The sequence below is a fragment of the Megascapheus bottae genome, chromosome 1, assembly GCF_031878675.1.
Source record: "Megascapheus bottae isolate mThoBot1 chromosome 1, mThoBot2.hap1, whole genome shotgun sequence".
NCBI lineage: Eukaryota > Metazoa > Chordata > Mammalia > Rodentia > Geomyidae > Megascapheus > Megascapheus bottae.
Genome location: NC_143509.1, coordinates 59,109,522 through 59,122,963, shown reverse-complemented (window position 1 = coordinate 59,122,963; position 13,442 = coordinate 59,109,522). Strand labels below are relative to the sequence as shown.

Here is a 13,442-nt window from a genome sequence, read left to right as displayed (position 1 = left end):
CACAATAAGGTGAATATATAAAATTCACCTTATTGTGTGCATAAACTTGTCCTGGGGTTTGGATTCAGGGACTGGGCACTGTCCCTGAACTTTTATGCTCAAGGGTAGTGCTTCTACCACTTAATCCACAGCTCCATTCCTGGTATTTTAGTGGTTAATTGAAGATAAAGAGTCTCATGGACTCTCCTGCCTAGGCTGGCTTTGAACCCCAATCCTCAGATCTCAGCCTCCTAAGTAGCTAGAAGTACACACATAAGCCACTAGTGCCTGGCAAATTCATCTTCTTTAATTACAAAAAACTTCAAAATAAAAACACACACTGAAAACACACACACACACACACACACACACACACAATATAATGGCACAAATCAATTTAAACTGGATATACATTCTATTAACTTGAAAATATTCAAAAAGTATTATTTGATAGGTTGAAAACAGTAATATAAATCCTGAACAAAGTTCTGAACCTAAATACAATACCACTAGAATCTTGTATTTACTTAACACTTGAGATACAGTTACTCAAACCTTCATGATAAATATGAAATACTAGGTTATAAAGATTACTTAAAAACACAAAATAATTTTGTATTCATTACATATTGAAATAATTTTAGATATTTAAGTTAAATAAAACTTAAATTTTATTTCGTGAATGTCTTACTTGAGATGACCTGTAGAAAATTTGAAATTGCCTGTGTGGTTTGCCTAATTCTGAATAGCTCTAATCTAAATAATTTCTTAGTATTAAGAGTTGTAAGAAGTGGTACTGTGGCTCAAGGGGTGGTAGAACAGTAGCCTTGAGCTGAAGAGCTCAGAGACAGCACCCAGGCCCAGAGTGCAAGTCCCATGACCAACAACAACAAAAAAAAGTAACCTGCTGATATCTTTTCTATGTCTCCATACAGAAAAGTTGCTCAAAAGAGTGTCATCTTCCTAACTACCCTTCTGGAGCAAATATAGAAAACAAAATGAGCCCACGGGGCAAGGGGGTGGGGAGGGGGTTCAGTATATCTAAGAGGGCAGAATGAACACATATGTGGGGAAGGGAACAGGAGAGATGAAAGAGGGAAAGCGGGGAAGGGAGGAAGACAAACAAAAAAGCAACTTTTCCAAATTATTTTTACCAAAGAGTAGGTAGTAATTTAGGTACTGTTGGCTAAATGCTGGAAGATTATATGAGATAGTAAATATTTAGTGAAACAAACATACTGGATCTAGCAAACAGGAGAGCCAACCTGACAAACAATAAATGAAATCAGAGGATGAAGCTGTTCAATGCATCCTGGAAAACAGGTCAGATACCAGCAACAGAAAGAGGGCTCTAAGAAACAAGATAATCAAAAAAACAACAACAAAACACGTATATGATTCCAATAGTATCTTCTAAGCATTCCACAAACAGGCATACAGGCAAGTAAAACTCTAAACTGGAATTCCACATATACACCAAGTAGAAAAAATAGTAAAATAAACCTTGAAACAGATAAAGCCCTGTTGTTAAGCAATAAATGTAGACAGCTGATAGAGGAGCTAGAAAGAGAATACTATTGGAACAGAATACTAAAGACTCTAGTATCTTTTTTCCTTATCATTGAAATCCACTGGTCAATAAGGCAACCTCATTTTAGTGAGCAACAAATTTAGAGATTTGATAAACTACTCTCCACAAGATAACTCTTCTGTCTCTTGCCCCTTTAAAAGAGAATTAAAAGCAGGCACCCACACCTATAAACCTAGACATTTAAGAGATTAAGAACAGGAGGACAACCTTGGACAATCTAATTCTTGTAAGATCCCTTTTCAATCATCGGCCGAGAGTACTGAGAGTAGAGGCATGTGTTTGTAATGCTAGTTTTGTGGGAAGCTGAGATTAGGAAAAGGTTGGGTCTAGGCCCAGGCACAAGAATAGGAAGGACTATACTGAAAGGGAACGAGTTAGATATGGCATCCCAACTATGATGAGAAGCCAAAAATAGAAGATCAAGGGCCAGGTATAATCATAGCAGGAAAGTAGACTCTCCTCAAAACTAATCAGTGCAATCTGAAGAAAGGAGAGAGGACTCAGAATCAGCAGAAAGCAAGAGAAAAAGTGCAACAGCAGGGCCTGTCAGCTGCACTAGATGTTAATGGAAGTCATCTAAGCAGGGCTGGGAGTTTGGCCTAGTGGTAGAGTGCTTGCCTAGTATGTGAGAAGACCCAGGTTCAATTCCTCGGTACCACATATTCACAAAATGCTGGAAGTGGTGCTGTGGCTCAAGTGAGAAAGTTCAAGAACTTGAAGTCATTGTATTTTGTAAGTTTTGTACATAGTGCGAAAGTAAAAAATGATTATGTGATGGTACCTAAGTATAACTACACCACAGTACTGCAAAATATGTGATCATTCAATTCTCAATAAAGAAATTAAAAATATTATATTAAAAAACTAATCAGTACAACGAAAGGGGCTAGAAGGATAGCTTTACAGAAGACTGCCTGCCTATCAAGTCTAAGGCCCTAAGTTCAAATGCCAGTATTCCCAAACTAAGAAAAGAGTTAAGTTAGTATGCTTTTTTTCTTTTTCAGGTCAATGGCTTTAACTCACTTGGCACTCACTGTCCCTGAGTTTTTCTTGTTGTGTTGTGCTTTGCCAGTCCTGGGCTTGGGCTAAGGGCTTGAGCACTGTCCTTGGACTTTCTCAAGGTTAGAGCTCTACCACTTGAGCCTCAGCACCACTCCCGGCTTTTTGCTATGTATGTGGTACCGAGGAATCGAACCTGGGTCTTCGTGCATACTAGGCAAGCATTCTACCACTAGGCCAAACTCCCAGCCCCCTGAGTTTTTCTTAAGGTTAGCATTCTACCACTTGGGCCACTGCTCTACTTCTGGCTTTTAGTGATTTAATGTAGCCGAGTCTCACAGACTTTCCTGCCAAAGCTGGCTTCAAACTGCAATCCTCAGATCTTAGCTCCTGAGTAGTTAGGATTACAGATGTGAGCCACCAGTGCCCAACTATACTATAACCTTTAGGTAAATACTTTGGATAATTATCAGAGTGATATCCCCTGGAGCTATTTGAACCTACTGTCAAGAGTAATTTCCCTGAAGCTATTGAACCTACACTAAATAATTCCAAATTTTACATACTGAAGTATGTCCAATGTACAGTTGACTAACTGAATATGCAATTTAAAAAATACTTCTTGCAGTTTGGCAAAAAAATTTTAGAAGAAGCCTGGCGCAGTGGCTCACACTGGTAATCCTAGCTACTCAAAAGGTTGAGATCTGAGATAGTGATTCAAAGCCAGTCTGGGCATTGAAGACAGTGAGACTCTTATCTCCAATTAACCACTAAAAAACTGGAAATGGTACGGTAGCGCAAGGGGTAAGGTGGTAGCCTTGAGCTGAAGAGCTCAGGGACAGTGTCCAGGTCCAGAACCCAAGAACCAATACTGAACAACAAAAAAAACACTTTTTTTTAAGAAGGGTAAAGAGATTTTTCATGGGCAATTATAAGGGAGATATGGAGAATAATCCTTAATAATGACTAATTTTAAAACTTAATAATGACATATTCTAATATTACCTAGGACATAAATATACCAGCTTCATTTATAAACTGTCATTACTATTCAATGGAACACTCTGACTTAAAGAAATTATGTATTACTTCTTGCATTGTCATAAACTTTAATATTTTCATTATTGTTTGTCTTAAGGAGTGTGCCTTGAAACTTTTGAACTAAGAAGTTTGTTAAATACAAATATAAATGGATTAGTACTATATTTGCTAACAGACAAACCTAGAATAATTTCAAAGTACTAATGATGAAAATCTTACCCGAGTTATCACTATATTAACACAAAAAGACTACCCTAAAAGCAAAAAAATACTTAGAATTTATCTCTGGAATCCAAAATGTTCAGATAACAGCAATCCATTCTCTGTAACACATGTTCTAGATTCAGAAGCCTGAGCATAACCCTGGCCAAAGCCACTCCCCAGCCAAGTAATGATAGAGTCTTTTTTCATATCTAGAATCTCATCTACCTTTGCTATTAAGTGGAGATAATAATACTTTGGATTTCTTAACATTGACATACAAATTAAAGTATGGGGAGGGAGCATGGCCTACTGGTAAAGTGCTTGCTCAGCATGTACGAAGCCCTGAATTCAATTCTGCAGTATCACATACAGAAAAGGACAGAAGTGGTGCTGTGGCTCAAGTGGTAGAATGCTAGTCTTGAGAAAGCTCAAGGACAGTGCCCAAGCCCCGAGTACAAGCCCCAATACTGGCAAAATAAAATAAAACAAAATATTGCATGTGGAATTTGGCAGTGTTTAGTAATTACTCAGTAAGTATACCACATGTTAATTACACAATTCACAGCCACTTCTACTAAAACTGGTTTTTTTTTTTACCTTCCTAAGACAAAAACTGCATGGTACAGTTAATGATCATGAAAAAATAAAGAAAATGAGCACTAATGGCCCATGCTTATAATCTTAGGTATTCAGGAATCTGAGATCTGAGAATAATAGTTCAAAACCAGCTACACAGGAAAACCTATGAAACTATTACCTCCAATAAACCGAAGAGCCAAAAGTGGAGCTGTGGTTCAAATTATAAAACACTAGCCTTAAGGGAAAAGGCTAAGGGACAGGGCCTAGACCCTAAGTTTAAGCCCAGGGTCAGGAAGGAAGGAAGGCAAGCAGGCAGGCAGGCAAGGAGGGAGGAAGGAAAAAAAGGAAGGGAAGGAGGGAGGGAAGGAGGGAGGGAGGGAGAGAGTGAGGAAGGGAAGAAGGGAGGGAGGAGGGGAGGAGGAAGGGGAGAGGGAGGGATAAAAAACGAAGTATAATTGTTATCTCTTTATACCAATGTTCCTTGTATTTTTGCCTACCTGTTGACTACCTTTCTGTGCATCAAAAATGACTATTCAATCCGAAGCATAAATCAGTTTAAATAACTATAATTTTTTTTCTAGAAAAAAAGGCAATCAAGAAACTGGAAATTGGGCTGGGAGTTTGGCCTAGTGGTAGAGTGCTTGCCTAGCATGCATGAAGTCCCGGGTTCAATTCCTTGGCACCACATACATAGAAAAAAAAAAGCCGGAAGTGGTGCTGAGGCTCAAGTGGTAGAGCTCTAGCCTTGAGAAGTCCAAGGACAGTGCTCAGGCCCTGAGATCGAGCCCAGGAGTGGCCAAAAAAGAAAAAAGAAAAAACAGGGCCAGGAGTTTAGCCTAGTGGTAGAGTGCTTGCCTAGCATGCACAAAGACCCGGGTTCGATTCCTCGGTACCGCATACATAGAAAAAAAAAGCTGGAAATGGTGCTGAGGCTCAAGTGGTAGAGCCCTGGCCTTGAGAAAAGTCCAAGGACAGTGCTCAGGCCCTGAGATCAAGCCCAGGACTGGCAAAAAAAAAAAAAGAAAGAAAGAAGAAACTGGAAATAAATAAAGATCCGCTTTGTACAGTTTGCTATGGTATCCTGGAAATAAAATGGGAAAATTGGTTTGGCGAAATTAATTTTAAGAAAAATATATCATCAAAAATACTACACATAGCCAAGCACGGTGGCTCAGGCCTATAATCCTAGCTACTCAGGAGGCTGAGACCTGAGGACCTGAAGACCTGAAACCTGAGGTTTAAAGCCAGCCAAGGCACTAAAGTCCAAAAAAAAATAAAATAAAAAAGAAACAACTAAGGACTATAAGACTCCATCAAATACAAAACTTTAACATGCCTACTTTTTCAAAACATAAGCAAATGAGAATACTACTAATATAAATCTACAAAGTTTTGCCTTGGTATATCATACCAGACCAAGGATATTACACATACAAATATAACTTAGAATAACATACTGACTGTCCATTATGTGCTCCATACTACTTTTTTAAAATATAAAACTAGAATAAAAATGCTCTTAATAAATACTAGCAAAGAATAAATATTCCTTTATTTTACATGTTTACTGATAGGAAACATCTGGGGTATTCTTTTTCTTGCTGTTTCATTCACATAGGTTTTAATATAAGCATACATTTCTATATCACATTCAAAAAATTTTGGGATAAGAGTTTGGCCTAGTGGTACGTAGAGTGCTTGCCTGCCATGCACAAAGACCAGGGTTCAATTCCTCAGTATCACATAGATAGAAAAGCCAGAAATGGTGCTATGTAGCTCAGGTGGTAGAGGATAGCCTTGAGGAAAAAACCCAATGACAGTGCTCAGGCCCTGAGTTTAAGGCCCAGGACTGGCAAAAAAAAAAAAAAATCTAAAACATTTGGTAGAAGGAAGATATGTATAACCAAATATAGGAACAAAGACTGCAAACTCTACTTTAAAACCCACAAGCCATGAAATTGTTTGTATCCCTGAAATTGTGCAAAATGCTCTTTCTCCTCCTCCTTCTCCTCCCCTCAAAAAAAAAAAAAAAAAAAAAAAGCCTGGAAAATAGTGTTAAATAGTGATTATCTTCCTACAACAGTATCTGAGGAATCAGGTTGGTCCTGTTAAAAACCAGCATACACTACTGTTACACCCATTGTCTCTGACCCTCCATTATGCATTGCAGTGTACAGCATCACAAGAGGTACCAGTCTCACACTCTACCATCCTCATCCTTGTCATCAATCTCCAGTAGTATTTAAAGGAACTACAGAACTGTAGGACCAAGGTGAGCATATTGTATATTTTTCAGCCTTCACTATGCACAGAGCTTACATAAAAATAGCTCCCTTAGTCTCAGAATCAGCTGCAAGCACTTTGAAACCTCTGTCTATCCAAAATAGTATCTCATGCTTGCAACTCAAGTCCAATATAACACACATACAAAACAAGGTACAAGTACAATAGACCCTTAGTATCAGCAGATAATGATCCCAAGGAGATCACCACTGAGAAAAAAATTTGTAAATATGCAGGATGAACACAGTTTAGTAATTTACTAGATATTTGATTCATTTTTTCCATAATCCAATTTCCACTAAAGACTTGTCACTTTTCAGTAAGTCTAAAATTTTTACTTTTATCACTTAAGAACATTGACTTTAACCTTGCTTTTTATAAGCACCATTTGCTTTGGGGGAAGCATATTTTCACAAAATTAAAGACAGGGAAGCACTCAGCAGATCACACAATTTAAGGACAAAAATAAAACTGACAATAACGTGGGACTGAGATATTGTCTACATCAACCGAGCTGCCTAGTGAATGTGTGGGAATTTAAATTTTTTATTTTTGACATTTCATTTGATTTAGGGTTTTTGTTTTTTTTCTTTTGCTCCACTGGCCAAAGCTCAAATAAAAGTTCCAGTGAAAAGAGATGGCTCATTATTTTCTAAATACATTTCCTTATCAACCATAAATTTATTTGTGAATCTCTACATTCCTTAGAAACTGTATCCTAGTGCCTGTGGCTATCACTTGACAATTAGCTTTCTACAGGTACATGCAATGACAACAACAATTCTGGCGTGATTAAGTATTTTAACAACTATGTTCTAATTGGAAAAGAAGTAAAACCAAAGTTCTGATTCAGTCTCACTCATGAACAATCATTCACACAAAATAAGAAACCAGGAAAATTCTACTATTATTTCTTTTTCAAATTTTAAGTAAGCAGGTTCTTTTTAAGTATTCATGATGCATTCACAGACATTAATTCTAAAATCAAGTCTTAAAAAGAAAAAAAAATGAATCTTTACATGTCTACTATTATTTTTAGATGACACAACTTCCCTGGAAAATAGATTTAAGCACCATACAACTTAATGCTGAAGAATACTACTCAACTACTTTAATCAAAAGTTTTTTTATGAGAAATTGAATTACTTCCTCTTCTCAAAACCCATATTTTAGCATTAAATCTGGGAAATTAGCTAAATTTTTTCCTATTATCCCAAAAGTATATATTACCAGTATTTTGACGGACATTTCTATGGTAGTCCCTTACTTTTTCTATTTTGAGTAAAATATCATGTCCTTACTATATATTTAATAACATATAATCTTGGGTGCGAACATCAACAAAAATACCTCGCGCTGGGTGCAATTGGTTCATGCCTGCAATTCTAGCTACTCAGGAAGCTGACATCTGAAGATCATGACCTGAAACCAGCCTGAGCAGTTAAAAGTTCTTAAGACTTTTTTTCTTTGTTTGTTGTCTTTTTTTTTTTTTAAGATTCTTTTTCCCTCACAGATTTTTATTTTTACTTTGCCAATCCCAGGGCTTGAACTCCGGCTGAGTGCTGTTCTTGGGCTTTCTCAAGGCTGTGAGCCACAGCACTATATCCAGTCTTTTTTTTTTTCTACGAATATGGTACCATGGAATCGAACCCTGGTCTTCATGTATGCTAGGCAAGCACTCTACCACTAGGCCAAACTCCTGGCCCCAGTTCTTAAGATTTTCATCTACAAATTAACTACCAAAAAGCTAAAAGTGGAACTATGGCTTAAGTGATAGAGTGCTAGCCATAACAAAATAGCTCATTGAAACTTGGTACCAAAAAAAATACTTTTTAATAAAATCAACTATTAATTTCTGCTAGAGCAAATCACTAAGTGAAGAGTCTTACTACTATTATTTTAAATATAACTTTTACCCAAGAATAGTCATGTATTTTAAATAAAAGCTTTAAGCATGTACCAAGGATAAAGTGAAAAGCTTATATAAACTTACCTAAAATGTTTAAGTCACAATATTTTCATTATTTTCAATATATTATCATAGAACTATTACAACTAGTTTCTAAGAGGAGGCATTTTTAAATCTATGCTACAAATTATTTCTAAAAATTGTATGCTAGGGCCGAGAATTTGGCCTAGTGGTAGAGTGCTTGCCTAGCATGCACGAAGACCTGGGTTCAAGTCCTTGGTACCACATACATAGAAAAAAGCTGGAAGTGGTGCTGTGGCTCAAGTGGTGGAGCATTAGCTTTTAGAAAAAGTCCAAGAATAGTGTTCAGGCCCTGAGTTCAAGCCCCATAACTAGCAAAAAAAAAAAAAAATATATATATATATATTAAAAAACATTTGTATGCTAAAATATCTTTTCTTTTCTCCGAACTTTTAAAAACATTTAAATATAAGCCTCTTACTTACTGCTCACAAATATGAACCTAACATTTTTAGGCACAGAGAAATTAGAAACTGCAATTAAAAGACTAGAAAGTTACATATTCTTGCCAGCAGTAAACTAAGGAAATCTATTGTATATGAATTTTTTTTAAGTGAACTCATCTACCCTCTCATCTCAGCATTTTCTCTATTTTCCCATTACAATTAACAATATAACTTAGCAGTCAAGTCTTCCAGACCAGTAACCTCAGAATTTATTTTTAACTCCTGACTCCTTCACAAATATTCCTCTGCATTCAGTCCAATCCCAAAAGTCCTGCCAGTTCTTCACTTACACTGCCCTCAAATCTGTTCATATGTCACTCTATTTTCATATTTTGATTTTTTCTTCCTTATGATTCACAAGATATTCTTACTATCTCTCTAACAATTATTATATCTCTCCACTCAACTATCTGCCCAAATCATCCTCAAATACCTGGTTCAACAATCCTCACTAGTCAGATCGCTCTTGAATATGAGCCAGTCTTCTATCATTCCTTTATTCTCTATCGGCTAAGCTAGTAATACTTCTTAAATTCCATCTCTTAATTTCCTTCCAAGCCATTTAATTCAGATTTACCAACTCATTTGCTGTCTCACACTAAACTCACCACTTTTTGATTTTATACATTCTTCCCATCCTAGAATCACACCATCACCTAGAAATGACAACTGCCTGTTTTAAAACACACCTTCTCTGCTAAAGCTTTCCTTCCCAATCCCTTCTCTTTTTTTGGTCATCTTTATTCTTTGTTTCTCTTGAATAAACTTAATTTACATTTAATAAATCATGTTATTTGTTTTCTATCCTCTGCCCCCACCAAACATAATCTGCCTTTATCACTAAAGCTGGAGGCCAAGTTCTGTAATTTCTTCTATATTTTTAGTTTTGAACAGGAGTCCCTTAGAAATCCTAACAAATGTTTAATGGCTCCCTTTTTTCTATAAGCTGCAGTTGTCAAAAGCAAAGCCATCAACATTAAACACCAACTTTTTAAATATTAAACTGGCCTTTATAACATAAAATTCAGCACTTTTTAACATTTTTAACCTGAGATTCTCTTTTCCATCAACACCCCTATAAGAATTATAGTCATTTCCAAAGAAAATCCTAGAAACAAAAAGTCCCAAAACTTAGCATATTAACTGAGCATTACCCGACTCTGAAATAAACCTAATAAATGTATAATCTAAAACTGACTGAGTGGTTTTAAGCTTTCTGACCAAAATATGAAAACATACAAACACTCCAGTACAAGAGGCTCTTAAGTAGCTACTGTCATATTTGCTTCATCATAGTTGAAAATTACTCCAGAATTTTTAAAAAATTCCTCTCAAATGCCCCCATAAAATGCTTAGAAAGCATAATCATTCTCTGAACTATGCAAAATCAGCTTCCTTATTCTACCTTGAGTTAACTTTCAAAAACATTTCCCCCATTCTATTACCTTGGACTACCTAGTTTCAATGAAGTATCAAAAGCCAACAGGAATTGAAATCTTGAGTGCAACTAAAGGCAATCACTTTATGTCCTTAAGGATACCATTTATTTCACATAATAGCATACACATTTGTACTCTTTAAAACCTTAGCTATCCAGTTCTCTCAGTTCTTCAAAGGCAACAAAGTAGTTTAGTTTTTCCCTCATCAGGGCCTTCAGAAAATAAGGAAACATATTTGTTGTCAAATTCTGGTATGTTTAAATAAGCTATCATCAAATACCACATAAACAGCTCCACAAATAGATACACTGGAACACTAGATACTTAGAATGCTACAAAACTTCCAATAATCCACACTTTTCAGCACAAATCCAGGGCGACAGTCTGACTAGCTAGTGATGACCACAACCCTGAACACAACTGAACCAAGACCAATACAGCCCAAATATCCTTTTATGTCTAGCACCACAACCTTTTGCGAAAGCTAGGATGAAAAAAACTAAATCCATAATCTTGTAATTAAAACCAATCTGAGATAAATGTGACAAATCAATGCAGTAGTAAAGAGTCCTAAAAAAGGAATACCCTGTACTCCAGAAAGCAATAGCACCTCAAAACTGAACTTAAATGACAACCAATGACAATATTTAATTTCAGTCTGAGGCCTATGACAATACAAAAGTCTGATCTGCTTCCAAGTTACCTTTTGATCAAACAAATTACATAGTGGCAGACTGGTGAAGTCAACAGGAAGGTTGAGAGATAACACATTAAGGCACTTATCCAATTGAAGACAATGCACGGAGAGATGAAACTGCTGCTGGGTATTTATGGCCCCCACCCGATCCCAGTGAAGGGAGGAATCTATGGCAGATCCAACAATAAGGCCAACTCCGGGGAAGTTCATCCCCAGATTAAAAAGAAATACTTTGTAGAGTCACACTAGCAAATGAGAAATAAATGTTAGGAGGCGCCGATGTTCCTATTAATGTCTTTACAAGAATAGGGAGGCTTTCGCCGTCTCCATGAAGATCACAAAACTAAAACCTTGGGGATGTGAACTAAGCAAAATACTCTCAGTCCAGAAGACACACATACACTCTGCAAAGGCACATCATGGTTATGAATCAAGGCTGTCCTCTTTATTCAAACGATGGGCCAGAAACCCCTTCCGTTGCCATTTTAACGCAGAAACCCTGGAACACTTGATAAAGCGAACTACCAACAGCAAGCCAAGTATAAGACAGAAATAAGTTTCCAACGGAATCATCCAAATAAAAATCCTAGTCTCTCAATTCAAGGTTAAGGAGACCTGGGGGAGGAAGGAGGGGGAGGAGGGCAGGGATGGGAGGAGAAAAGAGGGAGCGGCCTCATCCCTGAGTGAAGACAGGTTTTGCCCCGTTCCACTACCTTGGATTGTTCCAGTAAGAGATCTAACATTTTGAAGATCCTGGTATCCCGAGGTTTTCCTATTTTAAGGGTGAGATGACAAGGGGGTGGAAAATTAAAATCGATACTCACTGCTAACTTTCATGCTGCCAAAAGCCGAAGGCTGCTGCACTGGCTTGCAGCTCTCCGCAAAGGAGGTGGTTCTGGGCCGCCCTGACATGATTGCACCTTTTTCCTTCCTTCCTCCTTTTTCTTCCTTTTGTTTTATGTTGGAGTGTTAGGTTAATGATAAATGCAGCATTAAGTTTCTCCCACAAGAAGAAAAAAGAAAAAGGCGAACAAAAAAGACTTCGTCCTCTTGGCTTTTGTAACAGCTATATTGTTCTTTTTGAAAAAAGCAGAGGGTTGTAGTTCTTCTTCCAGACAGATCGGTACGGATATTTAACATATAGATGATGTGGGACTGAGGGGGATGGGGTGGTTGAATACAATTCCTTCACCTCCCTTTCCTGAGAGAGGAGTAAAAGGATAGCGCGAAGGGTCCTTTAAAAATATATGTATATATGTATATATATATATTACATATATATATATCACATGAAAGGAAAGGTCAAACAGTTCACTGAAAATAAGTACTCTGAATATTCTATTTTCCTCGGGGATTTTTTTTCCCCGAGTCAATGAAGAAGGAGAGCGGCGGAAGGATCACGAGTCTCACGCCTGGAGAGAAGGGGGATGGGGAGGAGGGCGGGCGGGAGGGAGGAGGAGGAGGAGGCGGCTCCGAGATGCGACGGGCAGCGCTGCGGCTCGGGCAGCGGCGGGATCCGGCGGGTGACGGCGAGGGCCCGGCGAGCCGGAGGGCGGCCGAGTGGCGAGTCCGTCAGGGGCGGGCGGTGGCTGTGGCGGCGGCGGCGGCGGCGGCGGCGGCTGGGGTGGCGGCTGTGGCGACTCCGCTCCTCATTGCGCCAGGAGCAGCTGCAGGCGGCGGCTGAATCCAGCGGCCATGGCGGCGGCGGTGGCGGAGGCAGCTCCCTTCAGACCCCAGGCAGCGGCTCCACGATTGCTCCCCATACGCTGGGGACATGGGAACCCGGCAACCGCTTCCGTCTCTCAGGGGGCCCCCTCCCCCGGCCGCGGCACCGGCGGCGCGGCCGCCCTCGGCTCCTCGCCTCTGCTCGGTGCGGCTCGGGAAGTGTCCGCGCTGTGCCCCCAGCCCGGAGCCCTGTCAGCGGCTGCGGGGTCAGCTCCTCCTCGCTTCCGTCCTTCCTGCTTTCCTTTGTCAGTCGGCCCGGGCCGCGGCGGTAGTGGAGGTGGCGGTGGTGGCGGTGGTGGCGGTGGCGGAGGCGGCGGCGGCAGCAGCAGCGCAAGCCCGCATTCGCCCGGGTCGGGGGCGGCTCTGTGTGAGGAGCGCCGTCTGCGCAGCCGCCGGGCGCTTCCCCCTCCCCTCCCCCTCCTCCCCTCCCTCCTCGTCCTCCGCCTCCTTCCTCCCCCACCCAGCCTTA

At 39.3% G+C, this 13,442-nt stretch overlaps 1 protein-coding gene across 2 annotated transcripts in view; it reads right to left on the bottom strand.

Moving 5' to 3' along the window:
- The window catches only part of Gsk3b (glycogen synthase kinase 3 beta), a 131,540-nt gene extending 118,692 nt beyond the window's left edge, over positions 1-12,848 (bottom strand). For both annotated transcript variants that reach the window (XM_090345700.1, XM_090345683.1), the window contains exon 1: positions 12,073-12,848. In XM_090345700.1, the coding sequence (XP_090201826.1) occupies positions 12,073-12,160 (88 nt within the window). In that variant the 5' untranslated portion in view covers positions 12,161-12,848. The remainder of the gene's footprint in view (positions 1-12,072) is intronic.
- Between the last annotated feature and the right edge of the window lie 594 nt (positions 12,849-13,442).